A 17,283-nucleotide genomic window follows, 5' to 3' on the forward strand; every position below is an offset into this window, starting at 1 on the left:
GGGGAGGAGAACCAGTGTGGTACTACTACTGGCTCTCCTGGTAGCCATGGTCCAGGGACAGGTTGAGGTAATGGGGGGCATGCTGCTGGATGGACCCGGGGAGCTGGAGGCCTCCATGCACTCGTCCATACTGTCAGACTTCCAGGAGGTGGAGGCAGCGGTGGCGGCTGCAGTCTATCAGGCTGAAGTAGGAGCAGGAGGAGTGTCAGGATTCCCCGACTCGTCTGCTGTGGTGGGCCGGGTGTTCCAGATGAAGGTCCCGTTGAAGACTGACTACACCAGCAACACTAAGGTGTGTGTGTGTGTGTGTGTGTGTGTGTGTGTGTGTGTGTGTGTGTGTGTGTGTGTGTGTGTGTGTGTGTGTGTGTGTGTGTGTGTGTGTGTGTGTGTGTGTGTGTGTGTGTGTGTGTGTGTGTGTGTGTGTGTGTGTGTGTGTGGTGGTGGTGGTGGTGGAGCCTGTTCAATTCTAAAATGTAATTCTATGGCATTCAGTCAAGGGACATAGCTTGTAGGAACTAACTAGGTAACTATTTATCTGTCCATGTCTTTCCACGAGGGCCACAGCCACCCCCACAGACACTGGTCCCAGGGTGGCCACCCCACAGACAATGGTCCCAGGGTGGCCACCCCACAGAAACTGGTCCAAACGGGTCGAGGGCTGATTGTGAAACATGCCAACTGTTTGAAAGGCATGAACCCAGCACTTATTCCAGCATTGTGCTGCCTAGTCCCATGATAGCTATCTGAGTCTCCCAGGCTGTGGGTGTAGTCCACAGGATCCTTTCTGCCCTGTCAAACGCATGGCCCTAGTACCAAACACCAAACCTTGAGCCCTTTGTGCATATGGGAAAATCGACCCTGATAGCTGGGCTAAAAGAATGTTAACACTAAGCACTTTTAGAAGAGACACACACAGGGCGGGGTACAGCCGTTCATTTCCTCCACAATATCTACTCTCGAAAGGGATTATTTCTCACGTCAAGTAGATGTCAGATCTAGGTTATGGTTGGTCTAATGGTTGTCTAATTGTTTTTAGGGTGTCAAATCACAGATCCATGATAGAGTGTGTGTGTGTACACACTTGCTGGTTACGTGTGATAAACACAAGTATTTGATTTAAACATGTCATATCTACACTGAGTATACAAAACATTAAGAACACCTGCTCTTTCCATGACTGACCAGGTGAATCCAGGTGAAAGCTATGATCCCTCAGTGTAGATGAAGGGGAGGAGACAGGTTAAAGAAGGATTTTTAATCCATGAGACAGTTCAGATATGGATTGTGTATGTGTGCCATTCATATGGTGAATGTGCAAGACAAAATATTTAAGTGCCTTTGGACGGGTATGGTAGTACAGTGGCAAGTAGGTGAACCCTTTGGAATTACCTGGATTTCTACATAAATTGGTCATACAATTTGATCTGATTCTAAGAGCATGTAGACTCTATAGAAGTCTAGATGATTCTAGAACATGTAGGCTCTATAGAACCCAATTTGTAAGTCGCTCTGGATAAGAGCGTCTGCTAAATGACTTAAATGTAAATGTAAATGTAAGTCTAGCTGATTCTAGAACATGTAGGCTCTATAGATGTCTAGATGATTCTAGAACATGTAGGCTCTATAGAAGTCTAGATGATTATAGAACATGTAGGCTCTATAGAAGTCTAGAGGATTCTAAGAGCATGTAGGCTCTATAGAAGTCTATATGATTCTAGAACATGTAGGCTCTATAGAAGTCTAGATGATTCTAGAACATGTAGGCTCTATAGAAGTCTAGAGGATTCTAAGAGCATGTAGGCTCTATAGAAGACTAGATGATTCTAGAACATGTATTCTAAGAGCATGTAGACTCTATAGAAGTCTAGATGATTCTAGAACATTTAGGCTCTATAGAAGTCTAGATGATTCTAAGAGCATGTAGGCTCTTTAGAAGTCTAGATGATTCTAAGAACATATAGGCTCTATAGAAGTCTCTAGGAACATCACCTCCACTCTGCTGATCCTCAACACTGGGGCCCCACAAGGGTGCGTGCTCAGCCCCCTCCTGTACTCCCTGTTCACCCATGACTGCGTAGCCAAGCACGCCTCCAACTCAATCATCAAGTTTGCAGACGACATAACAGTAGTAGGCTTGATTACCAACGATGACTAGACAGCCTACAGGGAGGAGGTGAGGGCTCTGGTAGTGTGGTGCCTGGAAAACAACCTCTCAATCAACGTCAAAAACAAAGCAGATGATCGTGGACAGGAAACAGCAGAGTGTGCACCCACCTATCTACATCGACGGTACCGCAGTGGAGAAGGTGGAAAGATTCAAGTTCCTCATTGACACACCATTGACAAACTGAAATGGACCACCCACACAGACAGTGTGGTGAAGAAGACGCAACAGAGCCTCTTCAACCTCAGGAGGCTTAAGAAATGTGGCTTGTCACCTAAAACCCTCACATATTTTTACAGAAAGCATCCTGTTGGGCTGTATCACCGACTGGTACGGCAACTGCTCCGCCCACAACCGCAAGGCTCTCCAGAGGGTGGTGCGGTCTGCCCAACGCATTACCGGGGGCAAACTACCCACCCTCCAGGACACCTACAGCACCCAATGTCACAGGAATGCCAAAAAGATCATCAAGGACATCAACCACCTAAGCCACTGCCTGTTCACGCCGCTATCATCCAGAAGGCGATGTCAGTACAGGTGCATCAAAGCTGGGACTGAGAGACTGAAAAACAGCTTCTATCTCAAGGCCATCAGACTGTTAAACAGCCATCACTAGCACATTAGAGGCTGCTGCCTATAGGCATAGACTAGGAATCACTGGCCACTTTAAGGAATGGAATACTAGTTACTTTAATAATGTTTCCATATCTTGCATTACTCATCCGATATGTATATACTGTTTTCTATGCTATTCTACTCTATCTTAGTCTGTTACTCTCTGACATCGCTCGTCCATATGTATATAGTCTTAACTCATTCCTACTTAGATGTGTGTGTATAGGGTATATGTTGTGTAATTTGTTAGATATTACTTGTTAGATATTACTGCACTGTCGGAACTAGAAGCACAAGCATTTCGCTACACCCGCAATAACATCTGTTAATCACGTGTATGTGACAAATAAAATTTGATTTAATTTAGATGATTCTGAGGAACATGTACAGTTGAAGTCGGAAGTTTACATACCTTTAGGTTGAAGTCATTAAAACTTATTTTTCATCTACTCCACAATTAACAAACAATAGTTTTGGCAAGTCGGTTAGGACATCTACTTTGTGCATGACACAAGTAATTTTTCCAACAATTGTTTACAAACAGATTATTTCACTTATAATTCACTGTATCACAATTCCAGTGGGTCAGAAGTTTACATACACTAAGTTGACTGTGCCTTTAAACAGCTTGGAAAATTCCAGAAAATGATGTCATGGCTTTCGAAGCTTCTGATAGGATTTCAAGGCCTACCTTCAATCTCACTGCCTCTTTGCTTGACATCATGGGAAAATCAAAATAAATCAGCCAAGACCTCAGAAAAAAAATTGTAGACCACAAGTCTGGTTCATCCTTGGGAGCAAACGCCTGAAGGTACCACGTTCATCTGTACAAACAATAGTACGCCAGTATAAACACCACGGGACCACGCAGCCGTCATACCGCTCAGGAAGGAGACGCGTTCTGTCTCCTAGAGATACACGTACTTTGGTGCTAAAAGTGCAAATCAATCCCAGAACAACAGCAAAGGACCTTGAGAAGATGCTGGAGGAAACCGGTACAAAAGTATCTATATCCACAGTAAAACGAGTCCTGTATCGCTCAGGAAGGAGACGCGTTCTGTCTCAAATCAATCCCAGAACAACAGCAAAGGACCTTGTGCAGATGCTGGAGGAATATCGACAAAGGCCGCTCAGCAAGGAAGAAGCCACTGCTCCAAAACCGCCATAAAAAAGCCAGACTACGGTTTGCAACTGCACATGGGGACAAAAATCATACTTTTTGGAGAAATGTCCTCTGGTCTGATGAAACAAAAATAGAACTGTTTGGCCATAATGACCATCGTTATGTTTGGAGGAAAAAGGGGGAGGCTTGCAAGCCTAAGAACACCATCGTAACCGTGATGCACGGGGGTGGCAGCATCATGTTTTGGGCATGCTTTGCTGCAAGAGGGACTGGTGCACTTCACAAAATAAATGGCATCATGGTGAAAGAAAATTATGTGGATATATTGCAGCAACATCTCAAGACATCAGTCAGGAAGTTAAAGCTTGGTCGCAAATGAGTCTTCCCAATGGACAATGACACCAAGCATACTTCCAAAGTTGTGGGAAAATGTCTTAAGGACAACAAAGTCAAGGTATTGGAGTGGCCATCACAAAGCCCTGACCTCATTCCTATAGAATTTTTTGGGGGCAGAACTGAAAAAGCGTGTGCGAGCAAGGAGGCCTACAAACCTGACTCAGTTACACCAGCTCTGTCAGGAGGAATAGGCCAAAATTCAACCAACTTATTGTGCGAAGGTTGTGGAAGGCTACCCGAAACGTTTGACCCAAGTTAAACAATTTAAAGGCAACGCTACCAAATACTAATTGAGTGTAAACTTTTGTAAACTTCTGACCCACTGGGAATGTGATGAAAGAAATAAAAGCTGAAATAAATCCTTCTCTATACTATTATTCTGACATTTCACATTCTTAAAATAAAGTGGTGATCCTAACTGACCTAAGACAGGGAATTTTTACTAGAATTAAATGTCAGGAATTGTGAAAAACTGAGTTTAAATGTATTTGGCTAAGGTGTATGTAAACTTCCGACTTCAACTGTATGCTCTATAGAAAACTCTAGATGGTTCTAAGAACATGTAGACTATAGAAAACTCTAGAGAACATGTAGGCTCTATAGAAAACTCTAGATGATTCTGAGAACATGTAGGCTCTATAGAAAACTCTAGATGGTTCTAAGAACATGTATGCTCTATAGAAAACTCTAGAGAACATGTAGGCTCTATAGAAAACTCTAGATGAATCTGAGAACATGTAGGCTCTATAGAAAACTCTAGATGGTTCTAAGAACATGTATGCTCTATAGAAAACTCTAGTGAACATGTAGGCTCTATAGAAAACTCTAGATGATTCTGAGAACATGTAGGCTCTATAGAAAACTCTAGATGATTCTGAGAACATGTAGGCTCTATAGAAAACTCTAGATGATTCTGAGAACATGTAGGCTCTATAGAAAACTCTAGATGATTCTGAGAACATGTAGGCTCTATAGAAAACTCTAGATGATTCTGAGAACATGTAGGCTCTATAGAAAACTCTAGATGATTCTGAGAACATGTAGGGGCGGCAGGTAGCCTAGTGGCTAGAGCATTGGGCCAGTAACCGAAAGGTTGCAAAATCGAATCCCCGAGCTGTCAAGGTAAAAATCTGTCGTTCTGCTCCTGAACAAGGCAGTTAACCCACTGTACCCTGGTAGGCTGTAAATAATATTTTTTTCTTAACTGACTTGCGTAGTTAAATACATTTAAAAAATGTACTTCAGTATATTTAATTGTTGCGGTGCTTCTTTAGATTGCAAGGAATATAAATCAATTTAACTTTGTTGTGAGGTTCTTGTTGTTTTCAGCCCCACGACAATACTAGATACAAACTGTTTCTGAATCTCCTTTTCAACTACTCGGAAAGATACAGAACGAAAGAAACATGTTCAGTTCGCTTGAATGTCCTGGCAAGTCGATCTGTTACAGTGAAATCAGCCTGTCTCTGATAAATGGAGAAAGATATCCCTGTTGTCTAGACTTCCCCGGTGGTGCTCTACTCCCCTCCTCTCCAGCGATGGCAACCAGGCAGCAGGACTCTATTTTTCTCTTTTCCTCTCTGTTTCCCTGAAACCCCTCCATTCGAACAGACAAAGACTCGCATTGAAACCTAATTAGGCTTGGCAGTGTGGCAGCGGAAAACTTCTATTAGTAGGATGGATGAAGGACCCAAGATAAAATTGGGTTGAAGATTTGAGTCTCTCAGTTCTCTGGTCAGATGTAGCCAAATCATTTCATCCAGAGTGGCTCGTACCAGTCAGAGTCCCTCCCTCCCTCCCTCCGTCCGTCCTTCCATCCCTCCGTCCGTCCTTCCATCCATTCTCATTTGTTAGGTTTTGATTCCCCTCTGCATAGCAACTAAGCCGGGTACCTACCACTGGTGGCATGTAGTTCAAGCCAGTCTTGGTGAGACTCTTTAGGGTGCAGTCTCAAGATACACATTTCTTTCCAGCTTTCAAATAGGAACATTCTTATCTTCTCCTCTACCCTGCAACTCTTCCCCTGGTCCTTAGTGCACTACTTTCTATTGTACACTATGTTGTCAACTCTTCCCCTGCTCCTTAGTGTACTACTTTCTGTTCTATTAGTGTACAAAGAAAGTAGTGCACTGTTTTTTCTGTCAATATACCTGGTAAAATAATGGTTAATAAACAACTCTAAGGGGGGGGGGGGGGGCGTATACAATCTCAGATTTTTCCCCAAATTCTGTTTTATATTTTCCCAAAATGTTTTCTCAGTTTTATTTTTCCAAGTTTTAGATTTGGTTTTGTTTGTCATTCTCAAAATTACAATTGTTCATAGACAAACAAAATAATAGGATGTTCTGAGTCCATGTTAATGGTCAAATCACATCAGAAGACCTTTTTGTTTTAGGTCTGGAAGAAAACAAACAAATTGGGCGTCTGGCCCTTTAATTGGGCGTCTGGCCCTTTAATTAGGCGTCTGGCCCTTTAATTGGGCATCTGGCCCTTTAATTGGGCGTCTGGCCCTTTAATTGGGCGTCTGGCCCTTTAATTGGGCGTCTGGCCCTTTTAGTTGGGCATCTGGCCCTTTTAGTTGGGCATCTGGCCCTTTAATTGGGCATCTGGCCCTTTAATTGGGCATCTGGCCCTTTAATTGGGCATCTGGCCCTTTAGTTGGGCATCTGGCCCTTTAATTGGGCATCTGGCCCTTTAATTGGGCATCTGGCCCTTTAATTGGGCATCTGGCCCTTTAATTGGGCATCTGGCCCTTTTAATTGGGCATCTAGTGAGTGAGGAATGTGTTGTCTAATGTGCCGGTCTAGTGATGGTGCTGTACTGCTGCTGCTCATTTCATGGCAAAGTTTGCAAATAGCAGATACAATTGATATATTCCTCATGATATACTTCTGTCTGGTAAGCCAACTTTGCAGTTAAATTTAATTAATAATGTGGGGAAACCCACATTACGATTATCATGACAACTATCTACACTCTTATTTTGTGCACAGATTTGTTTACATCCCTGTTAGTGAGCATTTTATCCTTTGCCAAGATAATCAAATCCACCTGACAGGTGTGGCATATCAAGAAGCTGATTAAACTGCATGATCATTACACAGGTGCACCTTGTACTGGGGACAATAAAAGGTCACTAAAATGTGCAGTTTTGTCACACAACACAATGCCACAGATGTTTCAAGTTTTCAGGGAGCATGCAATTGGCACGCTGTCTGCAGTAAAGTCCTCCAGAAATGTTGCCAGAAAATTGAATGTTCATTTCTCGACCATAAGCCTCCTCCAACATCGTTTTAGAGAATTTTACAGTACATCCAACCGGCCTCAGAACCGCAGACCACCTGTAACCACGCCAGCCCAGGACCTCCACATCCAACTTTTTCACATGCGGAATCGTCTGAGGGGGGGTGGGGTTAATGGGGATGACTGGCTTCCAAGTGGGTGGGCCTGGCTCCCAAGTGGGTGGGCCTGGCTCCCTAGTGGGTGGGCCTGGCTCCCAAGTGGGTGGGCCTGGCTCCCTAGTGGGTGGGCCTGGCTCCCAAGTGGGTGGGCCTGGCTCCCTAGTGGGTGGGCCTATGTCTTCCCAGGCCCACCCATGGCTGCACCCTTGCCCAGTCATCTGAAATCCATAGATTAGGGCCGAATGAATTTATTTCAATTCATTGATTTCCTGATATGAACTGTAATTTAGCAAAATATTAGACATTGTTGCATGTTGCGTTTTAAATTTTTGTTCAGTGTACTTTCAAAATTGTTTGGCGCGCTACTCACTGTTACTGGTAGCTCGCGGTCGACCTGTTGGACCCCTGCACTAGAGGGCACTAGTTAGTGATATGTGACTTGTTATGAGGTGGTGTGTGTGTGTGTGTGTGTGTGTGTGTGTGTGTGTGTGTGTGTGTGTGTGTGTGTGTGTGTGTGTGTGTGTGTGTGTGTGTGTGTGTGTGTGTGTGTGTGTGTGTGTGTGTGTGTGTGTGTGTGTGTGTGTGTGTATCCTTGGATGTTGTTGTGGTACACCTCCTTCCACTTACATCACAAAGGAAAGTTCATCTGGTTCAAGTCTTTATTTGTCGTTTCTCTGCTCCATAGCTATTCGTCAATCTGTATTGACACAGTGATGATGCAACCACTCTGAGAGAGAAGTATTTTATTTACACACACACACACACACTCTGTCTCTGTCTTTCTCTCTCTGAGAGAGAGAAGTCTTTTATTTACTGTACAGAACACAACAGACCAGAAAGAGTTTCACTGACAGTGAGTCATTCCTGAGGCGAAGCAGCATTAGTCTGTGGGTCTGACAGGATGGGTACACTGAAGGGGAGTTTAGTTTACTCCAGTCATCTTAGTTCACTCTGTGTATGTGTCCCAAATGGCACCCTATTACCTCATATAGCATTTGAGCCCTGGTCAAAACTAGTGTAATAAATAGGGAATAGGGTGCCATTTGGGACAATATCAGTGACAGGGCCAGCTAGCAGAGAACAGGACACAGACCACTTATAACCCACTATTATTCTGTGTGTGTGTGTGCTATTTTGCAGACTTCAAGCTCTAAAGTCTTCAATGTACTCAGTAGCTTTTCTTTCTCCTTCCCCATTATTATTTTTCTCCCTTCTCCTTCCACCTTGTCTCTCTCTCTTCGTCACGACAGGAATAGAACTAAGGCCAGCTTCTCCTTCCACCTTGTCTCTCTCTTCGTCACTACAGGAGTTGAACTAAGGCCAGCTTCTCCTTCCACCTTGTCTCTCTCTTCGTCACTACAGGAGTTGAACTAAGGCCAGCTTCTCCTTCCACCTTGTCTCTCTCTTCGTCACTACAGGAGTTGAACTAAGGCCAGCTTCTCCTTCCACCTTGTGTCTCTCTTCGTCACGACAGGAGTTGAACTAAGGCCAGCTTCTCCTCGTTCTCCTTCTGAATAACTATTTATTAGTGTATCTGCAAGCAAATGTTGTTGATTTACCTGAGGGGGAGAGAAACTAGAGGGCCTGGAGTATCTCTGTCTCTGTCTCTCTTTCTCATTCTGTCTCTCTTTCTCTCTTTCGTTCTTTCTGTATGTCTCTGTCTGTCTCTCTCAATTCAATTCATTCAAGCTTTATTGGCATGGGAAACATGTTTACATTGCCAAAGCAAGTTACATTTCTCTCTCTCTCTCTCTCTCTCTCTCTCTCTCTCTCTCTCTCTCTCTCTCTCTCTCTCTCTCTCTCTCTCTCTCTCTCTCTCTCTCTCTCTTTCTCTCTCTCTGTCTCTCTGTCTCTCTGTCTCTCTCTCTCTCTGTCTCTCTCCCTTGTCTCTCTCTCTCTATGTCTCTCTCTCTCCCTCGTCTCTCTCTCTCCCTCGTCTCTCTCTCTATGTATCTCTCTCTCCCTTGTCTCTCCCTCGCTCTCTCTCTATGTCTCTCTCTCTCCCTCGTCTCTCTCTCTCCCTCGTCTCTCTCTCTCTCTCTGTCTCTCTCTCTCCCTCTGTCTCTCTCTCTCCCTCGTCTCTCTCTTTCTTTTTCTCTGGCTCCTTAGTAGTATAGCTCTGTATGTGCGTGTGTGTGAGAATAGATCACTACATTTTAATGATAAACCATATTGTTTTCTGAAATTGCCCTCATTTACCGTCACAGGGTGTTTTATCATTCTGTGATTATTCAGTATTGACATCATCAGAATATTTCCAGACACAGCCTAGATATAATTTTCCATGATGCACAGTTTCCCACAGTGGAAAGTAAAACAAGAAAGGGTGTATTCCAGGACAGAATACTATCACTCTACTGCTGTACTGCACTAGAATACAGTGAGATAAATGTTTAAAAGTTTCAAATGGGCTGGATTGGAGAGTGACTAGTCTCTCATAAACATCCGACTGCCTGACTGCCTGTCTGCCTGCCTAGCTACCACTCTAACGGAGTCCCTCTCTTCCTCTCCTCTCCTTCACTCACATTTTCCAGTGGAAAGAATCAGCTGTGCCAATAACTCGCCTCCCTCCCTCCCTCCCTGTTTCAGACTCTCTGTCACACCCTCCCTCCCTCCCTCCCTCCCTCCCTCCCTCCCTCCCTCCCTCCCTCCCTATGTTTCAGCCCCTCCCCCCCCTCCCACCCTCCCTGTTTCAACCTCTCTGTCCCACCCTCCCTCCCTTCCTCCCTCCCTCCCTGTTTCAGCCTCTCTGTCCCTCCCTTCCTCCCTCCCTCCCTGTTTCAGCCTCTCTGTCCCTCCCTCCCTCTCTACATTTCAGTCCTTCACCAAATCATATCACAAAGACATGCCAAGTCAGCCAGTCAGTCCGTCCTTCTCTCTTTCATCTGAATGTTATCTGTTTGGCTGTCGACACGGCTGTGACCATGGGTGCCTTTTCCCTCCCTGGCGGCTACTGAATATCAAATCCGTTAGCCCTAAATTATGGCGGTGTGGATTGATCGAGGGCTGAGGATATCATTAATGAAAACAGTTAAAGGATGTCTTAGATACTTAGATGTTGATTAGGCCCGATGCCTTGGGTGATTGGACAACCCTCATTCATCTAGTTCTCGTCCCTCCATCCCTCTTTTTTCCTCCGTCACGTCGTAGATTCCTCTTCTCCCCATGCAGTGTTAGATATCAGAGAAGCTGATAGTCAGAGAAGCTGATAGTCAGAGACGCTGATAGTCACAGTGGGTTTCGAACGGTGGGTTTTGGGGCTATGAGCAGAAATCAGTACACTATTCATCAAACAGTTAGCGGAGGAGTCCCAAATGCTACCCTATTCCCTATAGTGGGTGGCTATGGACCCTGGTCAGAGGTAGTGCACTATTATAGGGAATAGGGTGCCATTGGGGACACTATAGTTAGTGTCTTTGATGAGATTAACAACCCCCTGGTTTAATTAACTTCACTATTAAAGTGGGGAGAAAGGGGGCAGAGCAGCTGCCTCCTGCTGTGTATTCATCATCTCACACACACACACACACACACACACACACACACACACACACACACACACACACACACACACGCTTCACAGACATCATCTCATCATCTCCTGGTGATATCAGCCAAAGGCTTTTGGATACATCACCGCTTTACCCATCACCATAGTTGTCAAATGCAACGGTAGGTGGTGGAGGAGTGTTAATGGGGGAAGTGTGTGTGTGTGTGTGTGTGTGTGTGTGTGTGTGTGTGTGTGTGTGTGTGTGTGTGTGTGTGTGTGTGTGTGTGTGTGTGTGTGTGTGTGTGTGTGTGTGTGTCAGTGCGTATGTGTGTACAAGTGTACTTGCCTCCTTGTGTCTGTACCTACGTGAGTGTGTGCATGCCAGCGTGTGTGTGTGTGTGTGCATTCGCCTGTCCATTTTGTGTGTGTCTAAAAGCAGGAGGCTGAGGGACTGCTGTAAAAAGCCCAGCTGCTGTTTCCTGTCCCTGGTGATGGCTCTGTATACTGGTTAGGCCATTAATGATCCATCTTGGGAACGCTGGGCTCTACATAATTTATCAACTATACGATTTATCATCCGCAAAATGAACTTGTTGGTTGGAGCTAGGAGGGAATCAGAGGAAGCGGTAGCTGTTTGTTTTTGTTTTTTATTTGAATGCTTTGTCATTCCCCAGTGATATATTTCTCTGTCAGATTCCTGGAACGAATATAATATCTCTAAATGCCTAATTGGTTATGCTAAGTTCTTGTGTTAGCTGTATTAGATAACGCGCATCCCAAGTCTTATTTGTGATGTTATACTGTAGCTTAGGTACCATCTAAAAAACATGCCTAGAGGTTCCATGCACAAATGGCTAAATTCAATATAGTCTTATTTGAATTGATCGTGTCTAAAACAATATGTGTCTTGTATATTTTATCCCACAAATTGATAGACAACAGTCAGTCCCCTGAGTTTGATGCCTCTGAAACATGCTTCTAGACAATAGTCAGTCTCCTGAGTTTGATGCCTCTGAAACATGCTTCTAGACAATAGTCAGCCCCCTGAGTTTGATGCCTCTGAAACATGCTTCTAGACAATAGTCAGTCTCCTGAGTTTGATGCCTCTGAAACATGCTTCTAGACAATAGTCAGTCTCCTGAGTTTGATGCCTCTGAAACATGCTTCTAGACAATAGTCATTCCCCTGAGTTTGATGCCTCTGAAACATGCTTCTAGACAATAGTCAGTCTCCTGAGTTTGATGCCTCTGAAACATGCTTCTAGACAATAGTCAGTCTCCTGAGTTTGATGCCTCTGAAACATGCTTCTAGACAATAGTCATTCCCCTGAGTTTGATGCCTCTGAAACATGCTTCTAGACAATAGTCATTCCCCTGAGTTTGATGCCTCTGAAACATGCTTCTAGACAATAGTCAGCCCCCTGAGTTTGATGCCTCTGAAACATGCTTCTAGACAATAGTCATTCCCCTGAGTTTGATGCCTCTGAAACATGCTTCTAGACAATAGTCAGCCCCCTGAGTTTGATGCCTCTGAAACATGCTTCTAGACAATAGTCAGCCCCCTGAGTTTGATGCCTCTGAAACATGCTTCTAGACAATAGTCATTCCCCTGAGTTTGATGCCTCTGAAACATGCTTCTAGACAATAGTCAGCCCCCTGAGTTTGATGCCTCTGAAACATGCTTCTAGACAATAGTCAGCCCCCTGAGTTTGATGCCTCTGAAACATGCTCCTCTTTGTTCCCTTCTTTCTTACCAGTCAATGTTCATGGGACTTAAACCAGTAGTAGAACTAGGTTACGATAGTAGATGTCGTAACCACACTGGTTATATGGAAGATATTTTATGTACAGTTTTTTATTGAATCGTGTTCTCTCTCTCACCTTTAAAAGTGTCAAGAAACCTAGATCTGCACTAATCGGAAAGTTCAAGTTGTGTGAAGTAACAGCGTTGTACATTTTTAATGATTGCCTCAACATTTATAGATTTTGTTTTGCACAATAGCTGTTTTAAAAAAGATGTTAGTGCAATCCAATTTTTATCCAAATGTTATTTATGAACCAAAAAGATCAAAACAAACCATGATTCAATCTCTTATGTTCTTCTTCTGTATCATAATGAATTGTAAACAAGTTGTATCATCAAAGACGTAGTCATGCTGTGGGTAGAACAGAAATGGTAAATGTAGTGGGCGTAAAATTATTATTTTGCTTGTTGTTGTTGTTGTTGTTTTCTTGTATTTTATCTTAAATTATTCATCAAAACAAGAGAGACTTATCAACTCTGTTTATCTTTGTTTTTTTTCTCCAGATAACTGAGTCGGGCAAGGAGACGCTTCCAGTATGGCTGCACTGGGACTGGAAGAGCAACATCCTACAGGGTCTACCACTGGAGGAGGACAAGGGTGTACATTACATCGCCGTCTCCACATCCAACGGCAGCCAGGACATCTTCTCCATCGAGGTGCACCCAGAGGAACACGCCGACCCGATCCAGCTAGCCATTCAGTCAGCATCCAACAATGAGGTCAAGCCGTTTGTCTGCGGCACAGAGGAACTGGTGACGGTGCTCACGGTGATTCTGGACGCCGACCTCACCAAGATGAGCTCCAGGCAGAGGGTGGAGCTGCTGAGTAAGATGAAGAAGTTCTCTGGCGTGGCGCTCCAGCACATGAAGATACTTCCCGTGGTCAACAACAGATTGTTCGACATGACCGCCTTCATGGCCGGACCGGGAAATGCCAAAAAGGTGGTGGAGAACGGAGCCCTGTTATCCTGGAAGCTGGGTTGTTCCCTAGACCAGAGCAATGTCCCCAACATCAGCAGCGTCCAGGCACCGGCGAAAGAAGGCACTATGTCTGCTCAGCTGGGATACCCTGTGGTCGGTTGGCACATCGCCAACAAGAAGCCTCATATCCCCAAACGGGTGAGGCGCCAGCTCAACAATACCCCTACCCCTGTTCTTGTTGTGCTTCCCCCAACGTCTGTTGTCGAGCCCCCTATTCGCATTGTACCCACACTGTCGTCACCTGCCATTGCTGCCCCCACAGACAGCTCTGCCCCACCCATGAGAGGACCTGTGCCCTTGCCCATGAAGCCCACCATCCGTGTCAGAGACTCTTATGCCCACACTCCCACTCAGGGTGCACCCCTGCCAACCAGAGTGATGGAGTCCATCACCATCTCCATTCAACCCACCATGACCAGGCATACTGTTGTGGAAGCCACACCGACACTCCCTCCACCCACCACAGTTGCCACCAGAAAGCCAACCAAGAAACCAAAGAGACCGAAGACCACTCCGATGCCAAGGGAGCCCAAGACCACCACAGTCAAACCAGTCAGGCACACCACCCCTTCGTCCATCGTGCCTGACCCAAGAAATGAGAAACCAGATCTCCGCAACCCCATCGATCAGGTCAATGCCTTCGTGGGCACATACTTTGAAGTGAAGATTCCATCCGATACATTCTTTGACAAGGAGGACGGTACAACAGACAAACTAAGGTTGACCTTGAGGATGAACCACAATGAAGTTGTCGGGGATGACTCCTGGATACAGTTTAATAGCACAAGCCAGCTGCTGTACGGTCTTCCAGACTCACATCACGTTGGGAAGCACGAGTACTTCATGCAGGCCACCGATAAGGGTGGTCTGAACGCGATCGACGCCTTCGAGGTCCGTGTGAACCGCTGGGCATCCAACGATAAGTCCCCGGTCCTGTTCCAGGCCCGCTTACACGGAGAACCTCGCCTGGTGACCAATGACATCCACAAGAAGATTCTGCTCATCAAGAAGCTGGCGTACTCGTTCGGTGACCGCAACAGCAGCACGGTCACCCTGAGGAACATCACCAAGGGATCCATCGTGGTGGAGTGGACCAACAACAGCCTCCAGCAGAACCCCTGTCCCAAGGAGCAGATTCAGACCATGTCCAGGAGGATCTCTGACGCCCAGGGAAGGCCCTCCCAGACCTTCATCTCCGCCATGGAACCGGACTTCATACCCATCAGCATCAAGGTCAAAGGAACGGGTGCCTGCCGGAACTACATGTTTGTCCCGCCTGGTGAAATCACTATCCCTATCCCCCCGGCTGTCACGCCGGCGCTGGGCACCGGACGCCAGAGCACAGACGACGTCTACCTCCACACGGTGATTCCGGCCGTGGTGGTGGCGGCCATCTTGCTGATCGCTGGCATCATCGCCATGATCTGCTACCGCAAGAAGCGCAAGGGCAAGCTGACCATCGAGGACCAGGCTACCTTCATCAAGAAGGGGGTGCCCATCATCTTCGCAGACGAGCTTGACGACTCCAAGCCTCCTCCGTCCTCCTCCATGCCCCTCATCCTGCAGGAGGAGAAACCCCCTCTTCCCCCACCGGAGTACCCCAACATGGCCAGTCCAGAGACCACCCCCCTGAACCAGGACCTTCTGGGTGAGTACACGGCTCTGAGGGACGAGGACCCCAACGCGCCCCCCTACCAGCCCCCGCCCCCCTTCACCGCACCCATGGAAGGTAAAGGATCTCGTCCAAAGAACATGACCCCTTACAGATCCCCACCACCTTACGTGCCACCCTAAGGGTTTAGCAGGCTCCTCCAGAGAAGGAGGAGGGAAGCAGGGGGACTTGTAACGGTCTCAATTCAGTGTCTGTTTGGAAATAAGGGGTGGGAGGAGGAGGACAAAGTGGGAACAAACTTTGGATTTTGGGTTGGGAGGGTTTTGGGGTGATCTGATTGAGTCTGAGTTGAAGTTGTTGGAAAGATGGGAGGGAGAACTAGATGTTAGCCGCGGCGACAGTAGCCACAAAAAGGACACTATTCAGTCTGTCGTCTCATTGGCTACAGCTGAATGGCTAGTTTGGGAAGACACACCCCTCTGGTCCCAGCGCTTTTTTTTTCTCCGTTTGAAACTAAATGGGCGTTTGTTTTAATTTAGTTATTTGGTTCGGTTTAGTTTAGTTTTTATTGGGGGGGTGGGGGGGGGTGATTTCAAACGAAATCAAACGACTTGCTTAACAGCACTCTTTTTATGTTATTTTATCTTGAATAATACAAGAAGATAATAAACAAACACACTACAGGCAAAAAGGTTTTTAATAGAGAGAGAGAGTTCTATGAATAAAAACAGAAACAACATAATCATGTGGATCTGCACCAGCCCTGCAGCTAGCCCTGCAGCTAGCCCTGCAGCCAGACAGACAACACAGTGGCTTGTCGAGCGGTGGGTCAGTGTTTCGAGTCAATAAGGTTTGCCTTTTAACACTAATTGTATATTTGTATCCTTATTCACACAATGTCTAGTCAAGATGATCATAACAAAGTTAGCCTAAACAATCATTAGAAATTTGTTTAAAAAACATTCTGTTTGTTTTATTAGTTTTGTTTTTAAATCCACTGTATATCTGGATGGTTCTGATTGACAGACAGACAGACAGACAGACAGACAGACAGACAGACAGACAGACAGACAGACAGACAGACAGGATCTCTCCCTCGATCAGAAAGGAACGGTAAAACAAATAGGTAGACCCAGCCCAGTCAGGACTAAACAAGCAAACATTACCGTTAGCTAATGTTAGCACGTAGGGCAACCATGACAACTGTGATTCTACAACAGCCTGGCCCAGTTATTATCAGATGTATAGTTTTGACTTGAAGCTCAAGGATTTTTACCTTGCCTGGGTTTCCCGAAGCCACCCAAAATCATTCAAGAGGGAAATACAATACAATGTCCCTCTTTGTTATTATTATTTAAAATGGCTCCCTTATCCGAATATGATCATAACATTGACAATTTCAATGCCATGTTGCCTTTATGGTGATGCGATGTGTCTTCTGTATATAGCTATCGATCGGCCTGTTGAAATAATATTAAGTGTATTTATACTTCAAAAATGTTTGTGTAAATCAGATATGGAAAAAGCCTCCTGCAGTTTATTTTAGACAAGGAGTCATTATTTTTTTATGTAGTGATGATGATGATGATGATGATGATGCTCTTGTTCTCACAGTTTATGCGGGAAACAGTTCATTGCTGTTGAGAGTGATTTAGAACGTCCTGAAAGGGATACAATCTTTATTCACAACTCAAAGGT

General features: G+C 45.3%; 1 protein-coding gene across 1 annotated transcript in view; it reads left to right on the forward strand.

Moving 5' to 3' along the window:
- LOC139536365 (dystroglycan 1-like) overlaps positions 1 to 15,890 on the forward strand; it is a 62,510-nt gene extending 46,620 nt beyond the window's left edge. Inside the window, exons 2-3 of the mRNA XM_071336845.1 lie at positions 1 to 292; positions 13,497 to 15,890. The exon at positions 1 to 292 is cut by the window's left edge and continues 350 nt beyond it. Of these exons, the coding sequence (XP_071192946.1) occupies positions 1 to 292; positions 13,497 to 15,767 (2,563 nt within the window). The 3' untranslated portion in view covers positions 15,768 to 15,890. The remainder of the gene's footprint in view (positions 293 to 13,496) is intronic.
- Positions 15,891 to 17,283: the final 1,393 nt, after the last annotated feature.

This window comes from Salvelinus alpinus, chromosome 12, assembly GCF_045679555.1.
Source record: "Salvelinus alpinus chromosome 12, SLU_Salpinus.1, whole genome shotgun sequence".
Taxonomy (NCBI): Eukaryota; Metazoa; Chordata; class Actinopteri; order Salmoniformes; family Salmonidae; genus Salvelinus; species Salvelinus alpinus.